This window comes from Panthera pardus, unplaced genomic scaffold (genome assembly GCF_024362965.1).
Source record: "Panthera pardus isolate Hobbes unplaced genomic scaffold, ASM2436296v1 HiC_scaffold_2, whole genome shotgun sequence".
NCBI lineage: Eukaryota > Metazoa > Chordata > Mammalia > Carnivora > Felidae > Panthera > Panthera pardus.
In genome coordinates, this window is record NW_026526765.1 from 97586360 (window position 1) to 97601356 (window position 14997).

Below are 14997 nucleotides of genomic sequence, written 5' to 3' on the forward strand. Positions count from 1 at the left end.
CCCTACTCTCTAGGGAAATACTAAGCACTTCTCACCTTTGTTGAGCCTCTTCCACCCCAGTGAGGTGTTAAGGCTATATTGCTAGGCTATGTTCTAAGGGGGTGGGCCTCAAGAGGCTCAAACTCTTGTTACGAACATAACAGGGCTGGGGCCAATGTTCGCTTAGCTTCTTCTGAAACTGGCTTGCATGTTCTGGGTTGCTTCTTGTCGGTATTTCTTCATTCTTCTTCCTCCCAAAGAAACTGGTACGGTCAGAGACACCTGGACCTCTTCCTGACTGAGAGGACTAAGGGGGACTGGAATAGGTGGGCCACAAGTCTAAGGAAGCATGTTAAGCTAAGGTCCAGTCAAGCTCAAAAATCCAGGGATCCTGGACCAGAGATGACAATGAAGATTGCGCATGTGTCAGGAGTGGGTCCCTTACACATCTTAGGAACATATGCTGGCAGTCACACATTCAGGATTCTGGCTGCACGTGACATAACCACTAATAGGCAGTAATCACACTCCCAGATACACAACCTGGCTTCTACCTGCACAGATCCCCCACTGTTTTTCTGTGTGGCTGAGACAGAAGTATATTTATTAGACATCAAAACTACATTTCTTTATATTGAAGGAAGATGGTAAAATCTGCTAAATTTTGTCTTTACCTGAATTACAAGAGTTTTTTTTATTTTTACACCTGAAGTTTGTCTTAAATCATTCCATGTATGCACAAAGGATTATGGCGTTTTTAGTATAAAAATCATGTAAGAAAGGTCAAGGCCAAGAAAAAGTAGATCTATTTATAAAGGACCCAATGCTATCCGTTCAATCATTTAAAAAGAAAAAAAAAATTCCTGATACTGAGAGTATCATCCAAATATTTTATGATATATTTATTCACATACATAATAATTGAGTAGGAAAACATTTCTATGCAGCATGCCAAGATATCTGAGACCAATAAGACATGTTAAAATATGTTCTGTAGGAAAAATTCTTCTTTAGGAAAATGAAAATGGTCAAAAAATAACAAGGCCAGGCCTTTAATGAGAAACGTCTCTTACTTAATCCAATCATTTCTTGCCAGAGTACCCAAGGATCTGAGAACCCACTTCCCTGTGTTTCATTTCACTTACTAATATTCAAGAAAATTCCAGCTCCATATGTAATTGGAGTCTGTGCCGGTCTAGCATTTAATTAGTGACCTCTTGCCATCTAGCTTCAAAGCATTCCAATTCTGCTAAACGGATCAGTTCATCCACGGCTAACTCTTAGGACTGCATTTATTTATGAACAGGCATGCATTTCTCCACCCGGAGTGCAAGCGTTTCTGTAAACAAGCGGAGAGTTTGGATCCCTGGAAGATTTCCTGCGGCTGTAAAGTGGCTGCCTTTGCTCCGCGATTACTGTACGATCTACCCCATCTGTGTCAGGCAGGGAAAAATGTGTATTTCACACATTTCTGATGTTCATTTGGGGACAGAATAATTAAGATTAAAATATCTGGTTTAAATCCAAACCATATCTGTATAATAAGAACTGTGTGAATTTTAATGTCTTTTGTGTGTGAACGCGTGAAATATGAGCGATTCTCAGAGGGAGAAAAAAACACCTTGACATTTTCTGAGGCACCCAGATCACACCTCTAAATTCAATGGAACTCAAACGTGGAAAAACAGAAAAGGTGAAATAAATTCATAGGAGGACCTATAGCTTTCATCACAGAAATCTGTATACACTGCTTAGAAACATCAACACACAGGGGCGCCTGGGCGGCTCAGTTGGTTGAGTGTCCGACTTCAGCTCAGGTCATGATCTCACAGCTCATGAGTTCAAGCCCCGCATCAGGCTCTCTGCTGATAGCTCGGTGCCTGGAGCCTGCTTCGGATTCTGTGTCTCCCTCTCTCTCTGCCCCTGACCCACTTACATTCTGTCTCTGTCTCTCTCAAAAATAAACAAACATTAAAAAATTTTTTAAAAAAAAAAGAAACATCAACACACATTTTAGAAATACTTGGGATGGAACTAAAGACATCTATAAATGAATTTCATTTTTAGCTACTGGGTGAACATTTAGTGAGCATGTTACATTACGGAAGGTACCTGCACACTGCTTCTGCATCAAAGTTTCGAGTCTGTCTGTGATCTATTACGATAATTTCATGATGTTTATCTAGAAAGCATTCCAGGGCTGACTCTGGAGTCCGGGCAATATTGCATCTATAACCAGCTCGGTCACAGGCCCACCAGAATCCATCACTCTGGCTATCTTCCTTTGCAAAGATCAGCAAAACCTGAAATACACGCAGAAAAGCATCTTACAAGAAATCATCATTCTTACGAGACTCTATTAAAAAACAAGTCTACGGTATACTGGTTAAAAATGCAGTGTCTAGAGAGAAGCTACCCGAGTTCAAATCCCAGCTCCCCCAACTGGTTCCAGTGTGTCTTTGAACAAGGTATTTCCTTCATTTTTCCTACAGTTCCTCCACTGTCAGACATGCCATGCCAGCTAGTTGTGAAACTTTCAGGAGCACGAAGCAGGCACTCAGTCACTGGTGGTGGCTGATGCTCATTTTTAATTTCCCCAGTTGGCTTTGTTTTTAAATATTTAAGCAGTGAAATTATTAACAGGATAATTATTAACACAGGTGAGACTACGGTTCACACTTATACCTATTTGGTTCCAGTACAGATGGTGTTGGCCTGACAGTACCTGAAGACCAACCCTCTGAGCCTAGCAATTAGATCCCTAGAAAGACACAGGAAAGGGAAATAACTCAAAGCAACCTCAAAAACTAATTTTAACACCCAACCCATGCTAGAGTCTGGAAAGAATGACCATGAAATGTGAAGATAATGGAGCCAAATTGAGGAAAACTTGCCCCTTTCTGCCTGAGAAGTGCAGCCCCACTGGAAAGAAGGTGGCAATACCCTGTGTCCCCCCTCACCAGCCCCAGGGCTCCAGCACCAGATTCTCTGGCAGAAAGCCCGAGAAAGCCTTCTCACCACCTGAACTTGTTCATTTATTTGCTTGATTATGCTCTATCCTCCCAGTGGAATTGAGCTTCAGGACCGCAAGGACCTGCCTACCATGTTCCCAGCTACCCCCTCCCTCACCCGTGTGCCAAGATGGCACTTACTAGCTGCTCAGAAATATTTGGTGAGTTAAAGGTTAACTAACTGTAGAGTTCTCTGCAAACCACAGAAGGGTTTTATTTACTATGATTAGAAATAAGAGGTTCTCATAAAGAAACGCAATTATCTCAAGACACACATAAGGCACTTAATGTTTTTCAGCATCCACTTCTGGTTTAAACAGCAACAGAAGGGTTTTCGTCACAACATGAAGTGCCTTTAAGCCAATAACCAATATCAGTCTTGATGATGAAATATCAATGTGCTTCGTTTACATTCAGAAAGACGAATTGTGCAGCCATTACCATTACATTTTTTAAATGTTTTATTAAAAATTGGCAATATATAGAAAACAGACACAATACTATAATAAACCTAATGCACCCAACACCCAGCTTCAGCAATAACCAACTCCAGGCCAATCTGTCTTCATTTCTACCCTTCCCCAATTTTCAACACTTGCACTGGTTTGCAGCAAGGCCTGCATATCACATTATTTCATTCATTGGCATCTGTTAAAGACTTAAAAAAAAGAAAGAAAAGAAAACCACAACACCATCTCATACCTAAACCTCCCCAATAGCTCCTTAACATCATTAAATATCTGAATGCATCATAAATGTCATTTGTTTTACACTGTTTAAGTCATTTCCTGTTTTCCCAAATACCATGTTTCCAGAAGAGACAGAATCATTTTCAACATGATTTTGACATTTTCTTCTTTTTTAATAGAACTTGTATTTATTTATTTACTTTTTTTAAGCTGTATTTTATTTTTTATGCAATTTATTGTCAAATTGGTTTCCATACAACACCCAGTACTCATCCCAACAGGTGCTCTCCTCAATACCCATCACCCACCTTCCCCTCTCCCCTACCCCCCATCAACACTCAGTTTGTTCTCAGTTTTTAACAGTCTCTTATGGTTTGCCTCCTTCCCTCTCTGTAACTTTTTTCCCCCCTTCTCCTCCCCCATGGTCTTCTGTTAAGTTTCTCAGGATCCACATATGAGTGAAAACATATGGTATCTGTCTTTCTCTGCCTGACTTATTTCACTTAGCGTAATACCCTCCAATTCCATCCACATTGCTACAAATGGCCGGATTTCATTCTTTCTCATTGCCAAGTAGTATTGCATTGTATATATAAATCACATCTTCTTTACCCATTCGTCAGCTGATGGACATTTAGGCTCTTTCCATAATTTGGCCATTGTTGAAAGGGCTGCTATAAACATTGGGGTACAAGTGCCCGTATGCATCAGCACTCCTGTATCCCTTGGGCAAATTCCTAACAGTGCTATTGCTGGGCCATGGAGTAGGTCTATTTTTAATTTTTTGAGGAACCTCCACAATGTTTTCCAGAGCAGCTGCACCTCCCAACAACAGTGCAAGAGGGCTCCCGTTTCTCCACATCTTCTCCAGCATCTATATATAGTCTCCTGATTTGTTCATTTTAGCCACTCTGACTGGCATGAGGTGCTATCTCAGCGTGGTTTTGATTTGTATTTCCCTGATGAGGAGTGACGTCGAGCATCTTTTCATGTGCCTGCTGGCCATCTGGATGTCTTCTTTAGAAAAGTGTCCATTCATGAGATTTTGACATTTTCTTCTTAGCACATGGCTTGAAATCACACACTAGTAACACAGGATGCAGCCACACTTATTAAGAGCTCACCCTGGGCTAGGTCTGTCACTCCTCAGTCCAGAGTGCTCCTAAAAGTCTTTGACCACAGAGCTACTTCTAGGAAGTAGTGGCAGGTGGCTCTTCTAAGAGAATTGAAGGGCACAGCCTTGTGGATTTGATAATGAAGAGAAAGTCTTCAAATGAAACTATTAACAAGAGAGCTACAATGTACAAGTCAGGTAGAATAAATTGGTTTGTGTGTAAAGTCAATAACAGCTATGGTATTAACACGAAAAACTCAATACACGGGGCTTAAAAGTCGGAAAAGATGAGAGAATTTCTTCTTTTTTCTTTTTTTGGAGTTAATTCTTTTTTAAATTTTTTTTATTTTTTAATTTACATCCAAGTTAGTTAGCATATAGTGCAACAATGATTTCAGGAGTAGATTCCTTAATGCCCCTTAACGCATTTAAACCATCCCCCCTCCTATAACCCCTCCAGTAACCCTGTGTTTGTTCTCTGTATTTAAGAGTCTCTTATGTTTTGTCCCCCTCTCTGTGTTTATATTATTTTTGCCTCCCTTCCCTTATGTTCATCTGTTTTGTAAGATGAGAGAATTTCTTCTCAGTCCTCTGTCGAGCTGAACTAGGACTTGCTAAACAAGAACCTCAACACTTTAGATTTCCTTTATGCCATCTGGCCTCAATAACTGACTAATACAATAAGAACACACTGTATTCCCATGTTGGGCACTGCTGAAGATTAACCTCGTAATACTTACAGACTGTTCCACTTTTGGAAAAATAATGTCATTAATAAACAAAAATTTTCCAAGCACCTACTACATTCCCAGCATTGTCTTTAACTGCTTAGAGAACAGTGATGAAAATAATAAAGATCCTTGCACTATAGAGGTAGAGGGGTAAAGAACATGAATAGTAAGTAAGCAAATGACACTGAATGTTAAAAGTGCTAAGTGCTACGTACAAACAGTAGGAGAGGGGAAGGGAGAGCAAAACTGGGCACTGGGAGCAACATTAAGGAAGGTGATTAGGGTAAGGTCTCGCTGAAAAAGTAACATAGGCACAAATCCTGAAGGAAACAGAGAAGGAAGCCAAGTTGATGTCTGAAGGAAAAGCACTCCAAGCAGGAGGGGCTCTACTGGCCCCTAGAGTTGGAAGTGTGCTGGGTGTGTTCAAAGAACTGTAAGGAAGCCACTCTGACAGAGGGAAGAGTGAGAGGCAAAGTCTAGTTTGCAGCAGAGGGCTGGGTCAGATTAAGGCCATTTGAGGAACTTATACTGGATTTCACATGAGAACTCACAAAACTGATTCAAAGTGAGCAAGGGTATTAACCATGTCTTGTTATTTTCTGTAGTTCTAACGCTTTGGCATCTAAAGCCCTGCGACCCTGCGCCTCCAAAGAGGGTTAGTCAATTTCTGGAAATAGCAGAAAACATGCCTAGAAAAGCACCCTTCAAATGCAAATCAATCCAGAGCCCAGACTCCTACCACTTCTTTTATCACGCTTTAATGCATGGAACCACTATTCCACCTACCCTAATCACTCCAGTGCCAGGAGTCAAACAACCAGAGACAAACCTCTATGCCCCAAATTCCCCTGCGATGATTCAAGCTGGCCAAACCTGCTTACCCTCCTTTACCCATTCCTTCCCACAGAAGCCACAGTGAGACTCTTGCCCACGTTTTCCCCTTGGTCCCTCTGCCTCCTGAGCAACCTTGGTGCTAAACGTGTGGTCTGTCATGGCATAGGGTGCCCCCTCCTCCAAGTGACAAACTGTTTAATCATAGTCATTTCCTGATCTGTTGGCCTCACCCTACCTAAATAATAACATCTTCATTTTAAAACAAGACTAATTATATTGTAAAAGCACTCATGAGAGAATTTCTTTGGGTAGTGTTTAAAATTCTTCCCATTTAAGGGTAATGTATGGAACTATTAAGTTATTATAATGTATACCTGAAACTAATATAACACTGTATGTTAACGGGAATTAATACTTAAAAAAATAAAAGTCTTCCCATTTATTAAAAAAAATCAGAAAGACTACTTTTCAATAATTCAACTCCTAAGTGAAAAATCTACAGGAATAAAAATATATATGCATTTTACAGTGAAGTACTATAGTAATTACCTTTTTTTGATGTACGCCTATCTCTGGAACATTGCACCTTTTCTAGGAAAGTCGCCGGCCCAAGTAACTAGGGTTGGACTTTCTGTCCCTATCTCCCAGCGCAGCTGGGCTAATGATATTCTGTTTACAGAAATTTGGGGTTTGAACAAAAGAGACACAAAGGCCAGGAAATGAGACCTGTAGCTCATTAATAGTAGAGATATGGAAGCAAGAGCCTTCAACTTTTGCTGTCAAAGTACTCAGAGATGGCTCACTGCCACACTTTCTAAGCCAGAGCTTTCAATTCCTCCTTGAATTCTACAAAGAAAAAAAAATTGCACGAATACGTTTTTATTCATTTATTTACTTTGTTGTATAAGGCAGCTCTCACTTGCAACCAAAGAAAACCAAAAAGACCTAAAGTGATACAGTCCCTCTCCCTATTTAACATTCTATGTATCGGGTGCATGGGTGGCTCAGCTGGTTAAGTGTCCAACTCTTAATTTCAGCTCATGTCATGATCTCATGATTCTTGAGATCAAGCCCTCTGTCAGGCTCTGTGCTGGCAGTGTGGAGCCTGCTTGGGATTCTCTCTCTCGCCCTCTATCTCTGCCCCTCCCCCACTCACACTGTCTCCATCTCTCTCAAAAAAAAAAAAAAACTTAAAAAAATTAAAAAAATTTTCTATGTATCAGTACTTTGTTAGTCATGGCCACTCTTAAGTATTTACTGACCCTTCACTGAGGCAAATCTCAAAATTTCAGAAAATAAACTTTAAACATAATTATTAAAGGCATACGAATGAATTTGATTTGTAAAGAATAAGACTTAAGCGACCCTTTTATTTGCTTTAATAATATAGAGAACATTCAAAGAGTATGTATTGATGATCTATTATAAAGTGTTATGAACTGGGAGAAAAAGCTGATAGAGATGGACAAAGTCTAGTCTCTGTCCCTAGGAAGCAAGCAGCGGAGACAACCAGGGGAAGATAAGCATAGTAAGTGCACTACTGAGCAGTGACCACACGAGGATAAGGACATGACATCCAAGAAGAGAATCTTGGCACAGGGGAATGGGCAGAAGGAAACAATTGTGTTGTATCTACTTCACTGCACTGCTGTAAACACATCAAAAGAGTAGATTAAGATCTGATCCAGGTTGAAGCTTGGGACAATGAGACAACACCTTCCTTCTGGGACAGATCTGGGTGGACTTGAGTCCTGTCCAGGGTCAGAACACTACTAGAGGCAATCCTTGCTTCACATGGTAGGGCCAGGCTCTAACAGCAACCACAAAAAGCAGCCCTAAATGATGGCAAAAATGACTATTCTATGACCTTCATAAATTCTGTCCAAACATGAAAAATCTTAGTTGGTATTAACTGTGTAATGAAATAAAGTAAAACTGTCAATGAAAACGTTAGAAGCACTGAAAACTAAAATATTTTCTTTTAAAAAAACTTACAAGTAGCTTGAACAGTATGTGCCTTCTCCAAATTGTGTAAGCATAGAATACACAGTGAGCATCTTTTCTATGACCTGGTGAACTACAAAGTCCTAAACTTCGATCAGCTTCCAGTATTTCATCTGCCCAACTTCCAGTGCCACGAAATAGGCCGAGTTTCATTAATTAATACGTAGTTTTCTTTCTGTTTTTTTACTGGTACCACTTCCTCTGTGACATTTCATTACTTTCATCACAAACACTCTCCATGGATTCTGATCATTGCTGCAAGTTTAACGACCTCTGGCTGCAGATCTAGAACATCTCAATATGACAGTGTGAACATTCCCACCCCAATCAGCTCTCTCCGCTAACCTCATTTACATTCAATTTAATCTTCCCTCTGGCAGGATCACTTCTCATTTCTCTGATGCACTTTCATCTGTGTTGGCTCATTCCCTCTCTCAATGATCTGTTTGTGTGTAAGGTCACGTGTGTGGTCATGGAGAGACAAGATGGTGACAACTAACTACACACTTTGCTGTCTGTGCCTGCATGGACGAACAATAGGCAGAGATCAATCATGAAGACGTTGAAAAAGGTGACATCATTGGTTACTGATTGTGCCACGCATCTGTTATTTACATAGTGGTATGTGGACTGAAGTGCTAGCAACACAGTTCATATTTAAGGCAATTATTCAATGAGAACACTGATGTAATTGCAATCCAAAGCATGTTGTGGGGATCTGGTGTGATTTATCTCAACTCTGAAACCTGTACACACTGAAACTGTGCAAAGCTGGGCAACCTATACTGCTTTTCACATGTAACTACAAAGAACTCAAACTGCCAGGCAGGGTCTCCCTCTTTCTGCAAGGAAACTGCTACCTAAACCTTCCTAGAACCACAATGTTTTATTCATCTCTCCATCCAAGCTAGAATGACCAACTAAGGGCTGATCTGTGGCAGGGCCAAGAGAATCAAGCACAGGGGTCTGGTGGGAGCAGCCTCACAGGGGTAACACAGACTTCAGGTGACTGGGAGAAGGGGGTGTCCCAGTAGCCATTACAAGAACAGGGCCCAGGACTCTCAGGACTCCTGTAAGCAGGAAAGGACTCTGAGGGTGATCCATTACCCCCCATTCCACAGATGAGGATAGTACCTTCCCAAAGCCAAGCAGCAACAGAGCTGGATCCACATCTGCCAACTCCTGCTTCGGTGAACTTTCCAGGGCTCCAGTAGAGCTCTCTTGCTTTGCTGGAAATCCTTGTAACTATTCCTTTGACAAGTTTAATCAACAAATGCTTACAAATACCTTTGAGGAAAGCAATAATCTGACTCGGATAGTCAAATCAGTATGAAACTATTTTCTCAGTAAAGACTAATTATGAAAAATATGAAGATAAAACTAACATTTCCCTAAAGAAATGTCACTTATTAGTATTTGTATAAACAAAGATGAGTCTACACATCTCTACATGCATTCCCCCTGTCTATTAAGCATCAATTTTCAGAATACTTGGTTTGGCTTTAAGCAAACACTGGGTAACAAAGAGCTTCTAGAATAGACCACACGTATAGATTTTATTAGTATTAGCCACATACTAAACTATTGACCAATGTGATCAGGTGAGGGGTGAATTCAGCAGGCACAAAATGGTTTGAGAGCATTCCGTAAACGTCTCCAGGAAGGTGATGCTATTAACAGCTATGGTTTGATGAAAATTTAAGAGCCAGCCATTATAATGAAAGTACTTTAAATAGAGGATCTTATTCAGTAACTCTTCAACAATTCTTTGGAGGGTGGAATTATCTTCAATTTAGAGACATGGAAACAAAGTGCTACAAGTGTTAAGAGACTCACCCATAGCCACACAACTAGCAAGATTTGAACTGAGGTCAGCCTGACTCCAGAGCCTGAGCAATGATGTTAATTTTTTTTCCCCCCTGAAATATGGGACCAAAATTCCTACCGACTCTGTAATTGCATGGAACTGACTGGGCTAGGTGGAAGCCATGACTTCACAATAAAATGAAGGACAGACAGGACAGTAGAGTCCTGCAGCAAGTTACCATGTCAAAGCATCTCTACAACTCAGTCATTTCACTTAATATGTAAGGATAGCCCCGATGAGGCCATATGAGCTCCAATACTGAACAGTTCCAGAAAATCCGTGTCCGTGCAATATGGAAGAATAAATCTTAAAGCCAAGTACAGCCTTGGTAGGAAACACTTAGGCCACAGTTGTGATGAATAGGATTTCCAAATCCAGTTGGAAAGCCCAGTGGGAGTGGCAGAGCGGGGGAGGCAGTGGACAGCACCGTAAGCAGAAACCTGCCAATTCTACATACTGAACAAGTAAACATCCTCAAGGCAGTGATGAAGCAAAGGCCACTTCATTTTGAAATGCTGATATGAATCTCCTGCCTCAAAATATTTCTCCTATTTTTAATTTTCTTGCCAAGACTGGACAACAGGACTTTTAGTATCAGTCCCGGCCACTTCCCCCAGGAGAGACGTCCTCTATGATACCATGCTGCACTTCTCCCCAACACTTCCACCCATTCCACTTCTCACACTGCTCCTGACAGCTCATGCAGGGCATGCAGAGCTCCATGTTACATGTCCTGACATGGGAGCAAGTTTCCCCCAGTGAACTGAGAAATGCACCCAAAAAGCAACCACATCCTGAAGTATTCTCATCAAGCAAGTTCCTCCCATGCCCTAAGGACTCTGGCGGATCCAGCTCTTTAACATTTGCAGCATGCCAGTGAAGTAAAAATAGATATTTTTCCCCAAGTTGGGGGAGGGGGAAGGCAGGGGGGGAAAAAAAACAAACGAATACGAAGGCACTGGACATAGTATGATTTTTCTAAGACAGTCACATTATCAGTAGCAGAAGCACAAAAACACTTCACTACATATGACTGCCCCTTAAGCTGGAGTGTTACAAATGAGAGAACTGACTGAGCACACTTGTCTTCCACTGTAGCACCTATGACAGAGCCTTGAACATACAGGTGCTCTGGAGCTGGTTTCTGAAGGGATCAATGAAAGTATGCTTCAATCAGACCAAGTGGGAATGACACGTTAGTTCTCAGTTGAGGGTGTTATCTTTTTAAAAACAATCTCTTGATTGCTGTGTACCTCACTCAGAGAAGGACTCCTGACCACTTGCATCTGCAGGCATCTAGGGCCAAACTCATGTGATGGGAATCAAGCAGCAAACACAGTAGCACTGGTAACATTCCAGCTCTTGCCCTGAGTGATGAGTTCACCGTATTCATTTTGTTATTTCATAGTTTACGACTAGCAGTTAAAAATAAATCCAAAATTAGAGACCACTGTTTTTCAGTAGTGGAGTATAGAGCTGTTTATGGGAATTTTAATACTACCAAGGACTAAATCATGTCTGAGAAGACAGAAATACAGTATATTTGAGACTCTGTTATAAAAATCTGACCACCAAACATGCATATTAAAAAATTACTCAAGGGGTGTCTGGGTAGCTCAGTCAGTCAGGCATCCGACTTTGGTTCAGGTCATGATCTCACTGTTCATGAGTTTGAGCCCTGCACTGGGCTCTGTGATGACAGCTCAGAGCCTGAAGTCTGCTGCAGATTCTCTCTCTCTCTCTCTCTCTCTCTCTCTCTGCCCCTACCCTGCTCACACGCTGTCTCTGTCTCTCTCAAAAATAAACATTCAAAAAATTTTTTAAATTACTTAAGGGTAACCACCCCCCCCAATAAAAAGAAGCACAACGTATAGTTTAAAACAGAAAAAATTCTGAAAACTGTCAATTTGACACAAAGCAAAAAGGGTGAAGAGACAGAAAATATAAGACTAATTTTATCAGTAATCACTCAGTGTAACCAGACTGAATTCAAAGGAAGACCAAAAATCAGAATAGATTTTAGAGAAATCAAAGCTATATGCTGCTTACAGGAGACATTTTTAATATAAAGTTATAAAGAAAAACTGAAAATGGACAGAAAAACATACCAGAAAAACATGACCAAGAAAAGCTGGTCCAGCAACATTAGCAACAGATAAAACAGAAGGTAAGGCAAAAGTTTAAAGAGACACCTCATAATAAAAAGGAGAGTCACCAAGAATATATAATAATCAAGAATATATATTAACACCACAGATTCAAAACATCAGCAAGTATTAACAGATATTGATATTGACCTATATCCACTGCCACAGAAACTGAGAAATCAGTGAAAAACTGAGAGAGAGAGTTTGAACAGCATAAATGAGGTTGAATTAATTCATGTACACAGAACCGAGTATTCAAATAGAGATACATCTTTAAAAGCTTTGTGTGGAATATTAATTCAAAACTGGTTACGTTATTGCTCAATCAAGTTGCAACAAAGAATCAAAGAATATTAATGGAAGATCATACAGTCTTTTCTACAAGTGAATCTAGAAAAACTGGGTATCAGTACAAGGATAAAACATGAGCTTTTACTTCTCTATCACTCCATATCCCAAAATGAATTTCAGATTGATTATAAAAATAATATTAATTTTTTTAATTGTTTTAACAAAGAACCTAAGAAATTATCATCTTGAACTGGGAGTAGGTAAAGACTTTTAGAATACAGAATGTAATAACTATAAGAGAAATGATAACTTAGGCTACATCAAAATTAAATTTTGCTCAAAAGCCAAAGTTAAGAAGATGAATAGAAAAATCAGCCTGGAAGAAAATATTCACAAAATCCATTTTTTTATTTTAAAGTTTTTATTTAAATTCAGTAGAGCTAACATATAGTTTAATATCAGTTTCAGGAGTGGAATTTAGTGATTCTTCACTTACATACAACACCCAGTACTTGTCACAACAGGTGCCTTTCTTAACACCCATCACCCATTTAGCCCATCCCCCCACTTCCCCTCCAGCAACCCTCAGTTTGTTCTTTACAGTTAAGAGTGTCTTATGGTTTGCCTCCCTGTCTTTTTTTTCCTTTTCCCTTCCCCATGTTCATTTTTGTTTATTGAATTCCACATGAGTGAAATCATAGGATATTTATCTTTCTCTGATTGATTCATTTTGCTTAGCATAATATACTCCTGCTCCATCCACGTAGTTGCAAATGGCAATATTTCATTCTTTTTGATGGCTGAATAACATTCCATTGTATATAAATACCACTTCTTTACTCATTCATCAGTTGATGGACGTTTGGGCTCTTTCCATAATTTGGCTAATACTGATAATGCTGCTATAAACATCAGGGTGTATATGCCCCTTCAAATCAGTATTTTTATATCTTCTGGATAAATTCCTAATCATGCAATTGCTGGGTCATAGGGTATCTCTATTTTGAGTTTTTGAGGAACCTCATACTTTTCTCCACAGTGGCTGCACCAGTTTTCATTCCCACCAACTTTCTCCACATCCTCGCCAACACCTCTAATTTCCTGTGTTGGTAATTTTAGCCATTCTGACAGGTGTGACGTGCTTTTCTCATTGTGGTTTTGATGTGTGTTTCCCTGATGATGAGTGATACTGAGCATCTTTTCATGTGTCTGTTAGTCATCTGGAAGTCTTTGGAAAAATGTCTATTCGTGTCTTCTTCCCATTTCTTAACTCCCCATCATTTGTTTTTTTGTTGAGCTTGATAAGTACAAATTTGGGATCATAACCTTTCATCAGGTCATTTGCAAATATCTTCTCCCATTCATAGGCTGCCTTTTAGTTTTGTCAATTATCTTCTTCGCTGTGCCGAAGCTTTTTATCTTGATAAAGTCTCAATATTTCAGGTTTGCTTTTGTTTACCTTACCTCCAGACACACGTCTAGCAAGAAGTTGCTATGGCAAAAGTCAAAGAGGTTATTCCCTGTGTGAAAATTAGGATTTTCTGTCTCACATTTAGGTCTTTCATCCATTTTGAATTTATTTTTGTGTATGGTATAAGAAAGTGGTCCAGTTTCATTCTTCTGCATGTTGTCATCCAGTTTTCCCAGTACCATTTGTTGAAGAGACTTTTTTTTCCATTGGATATTCTTTCCTGCTTTGTCAAAGATTAGCTGACCATATAGTTGTGCATCCACTTCTGGGTTCTCTGTTCTGTTTCACGGATCTATGTGTCTGTTTTTATGCCAGTACCATACTGTCTTGATGACTATATCTTTGAAACAGAGCTTGAAGTCTGGAATTCTGATGCCTCCAGCTTTGCTCTTCTCTTTCAAGGTTGCTTTGACTATTCACGATCTTTTGTGGTTCCATACAAATTTTAGAAATGTTTGTTCTAGCTCTGTGAAAAGTATTGGTTGTAATTTGATAGGGACTGCATTTCAAGTGTAGATTGATTTGGGTAGTATCAATATTTTAACAATATTTGTCCTTCCAATCCATGAGCATGGAATATTTTTCCATTTCTTTGTTTCCTCTTCAATTTTTCTTGAAAGTGTTCCACAGTTTCCGGAGTACAGATCTTTTATCTCTTTTGTTAGGTTTATTCCTAGGTCACTTATGGTTTTCGGTGCAATTGTAAATTGGACAGATTCTTTGATTTCTTTTCCTCCTGCTTCATTATTGATATATAGAAATGTAACAGATTTCTGTACATTCATTTTGTATCCAGTGAATTTGCTGAATTTATCGGTTCTAGCAATTTTTTGATGGAACCTTTGGGTTTTCTACACAG

General features: G+C 39.7%; 1 protein-coding gene across 6 annotated transcripts in view; it reads right to left on the reverse strand.

The window, feature by feature from the left end:
- Nucleotides 1-14997, reverse strand: part of PDE8B (phosphodiesterase 8B) — a 274179-nt gene that overhangs the window by 119064 nt on the left and 140118 nt on the right. For all 6 annotated transcript variants that reach the window (XM_053907256.1, XM_053907255.1, XM_019462938.2 and 3 more), the window contains exon 3: nucleotides 2092-2282. In XM_053907256.1, the coding sequence (XP_053763231.1) occupies nucleotides 2092-2282 (191 nt within the window). The remainder of the gene's footprint in view (nucleotides 1-2091; nucleotides 2283-14997) is intronic.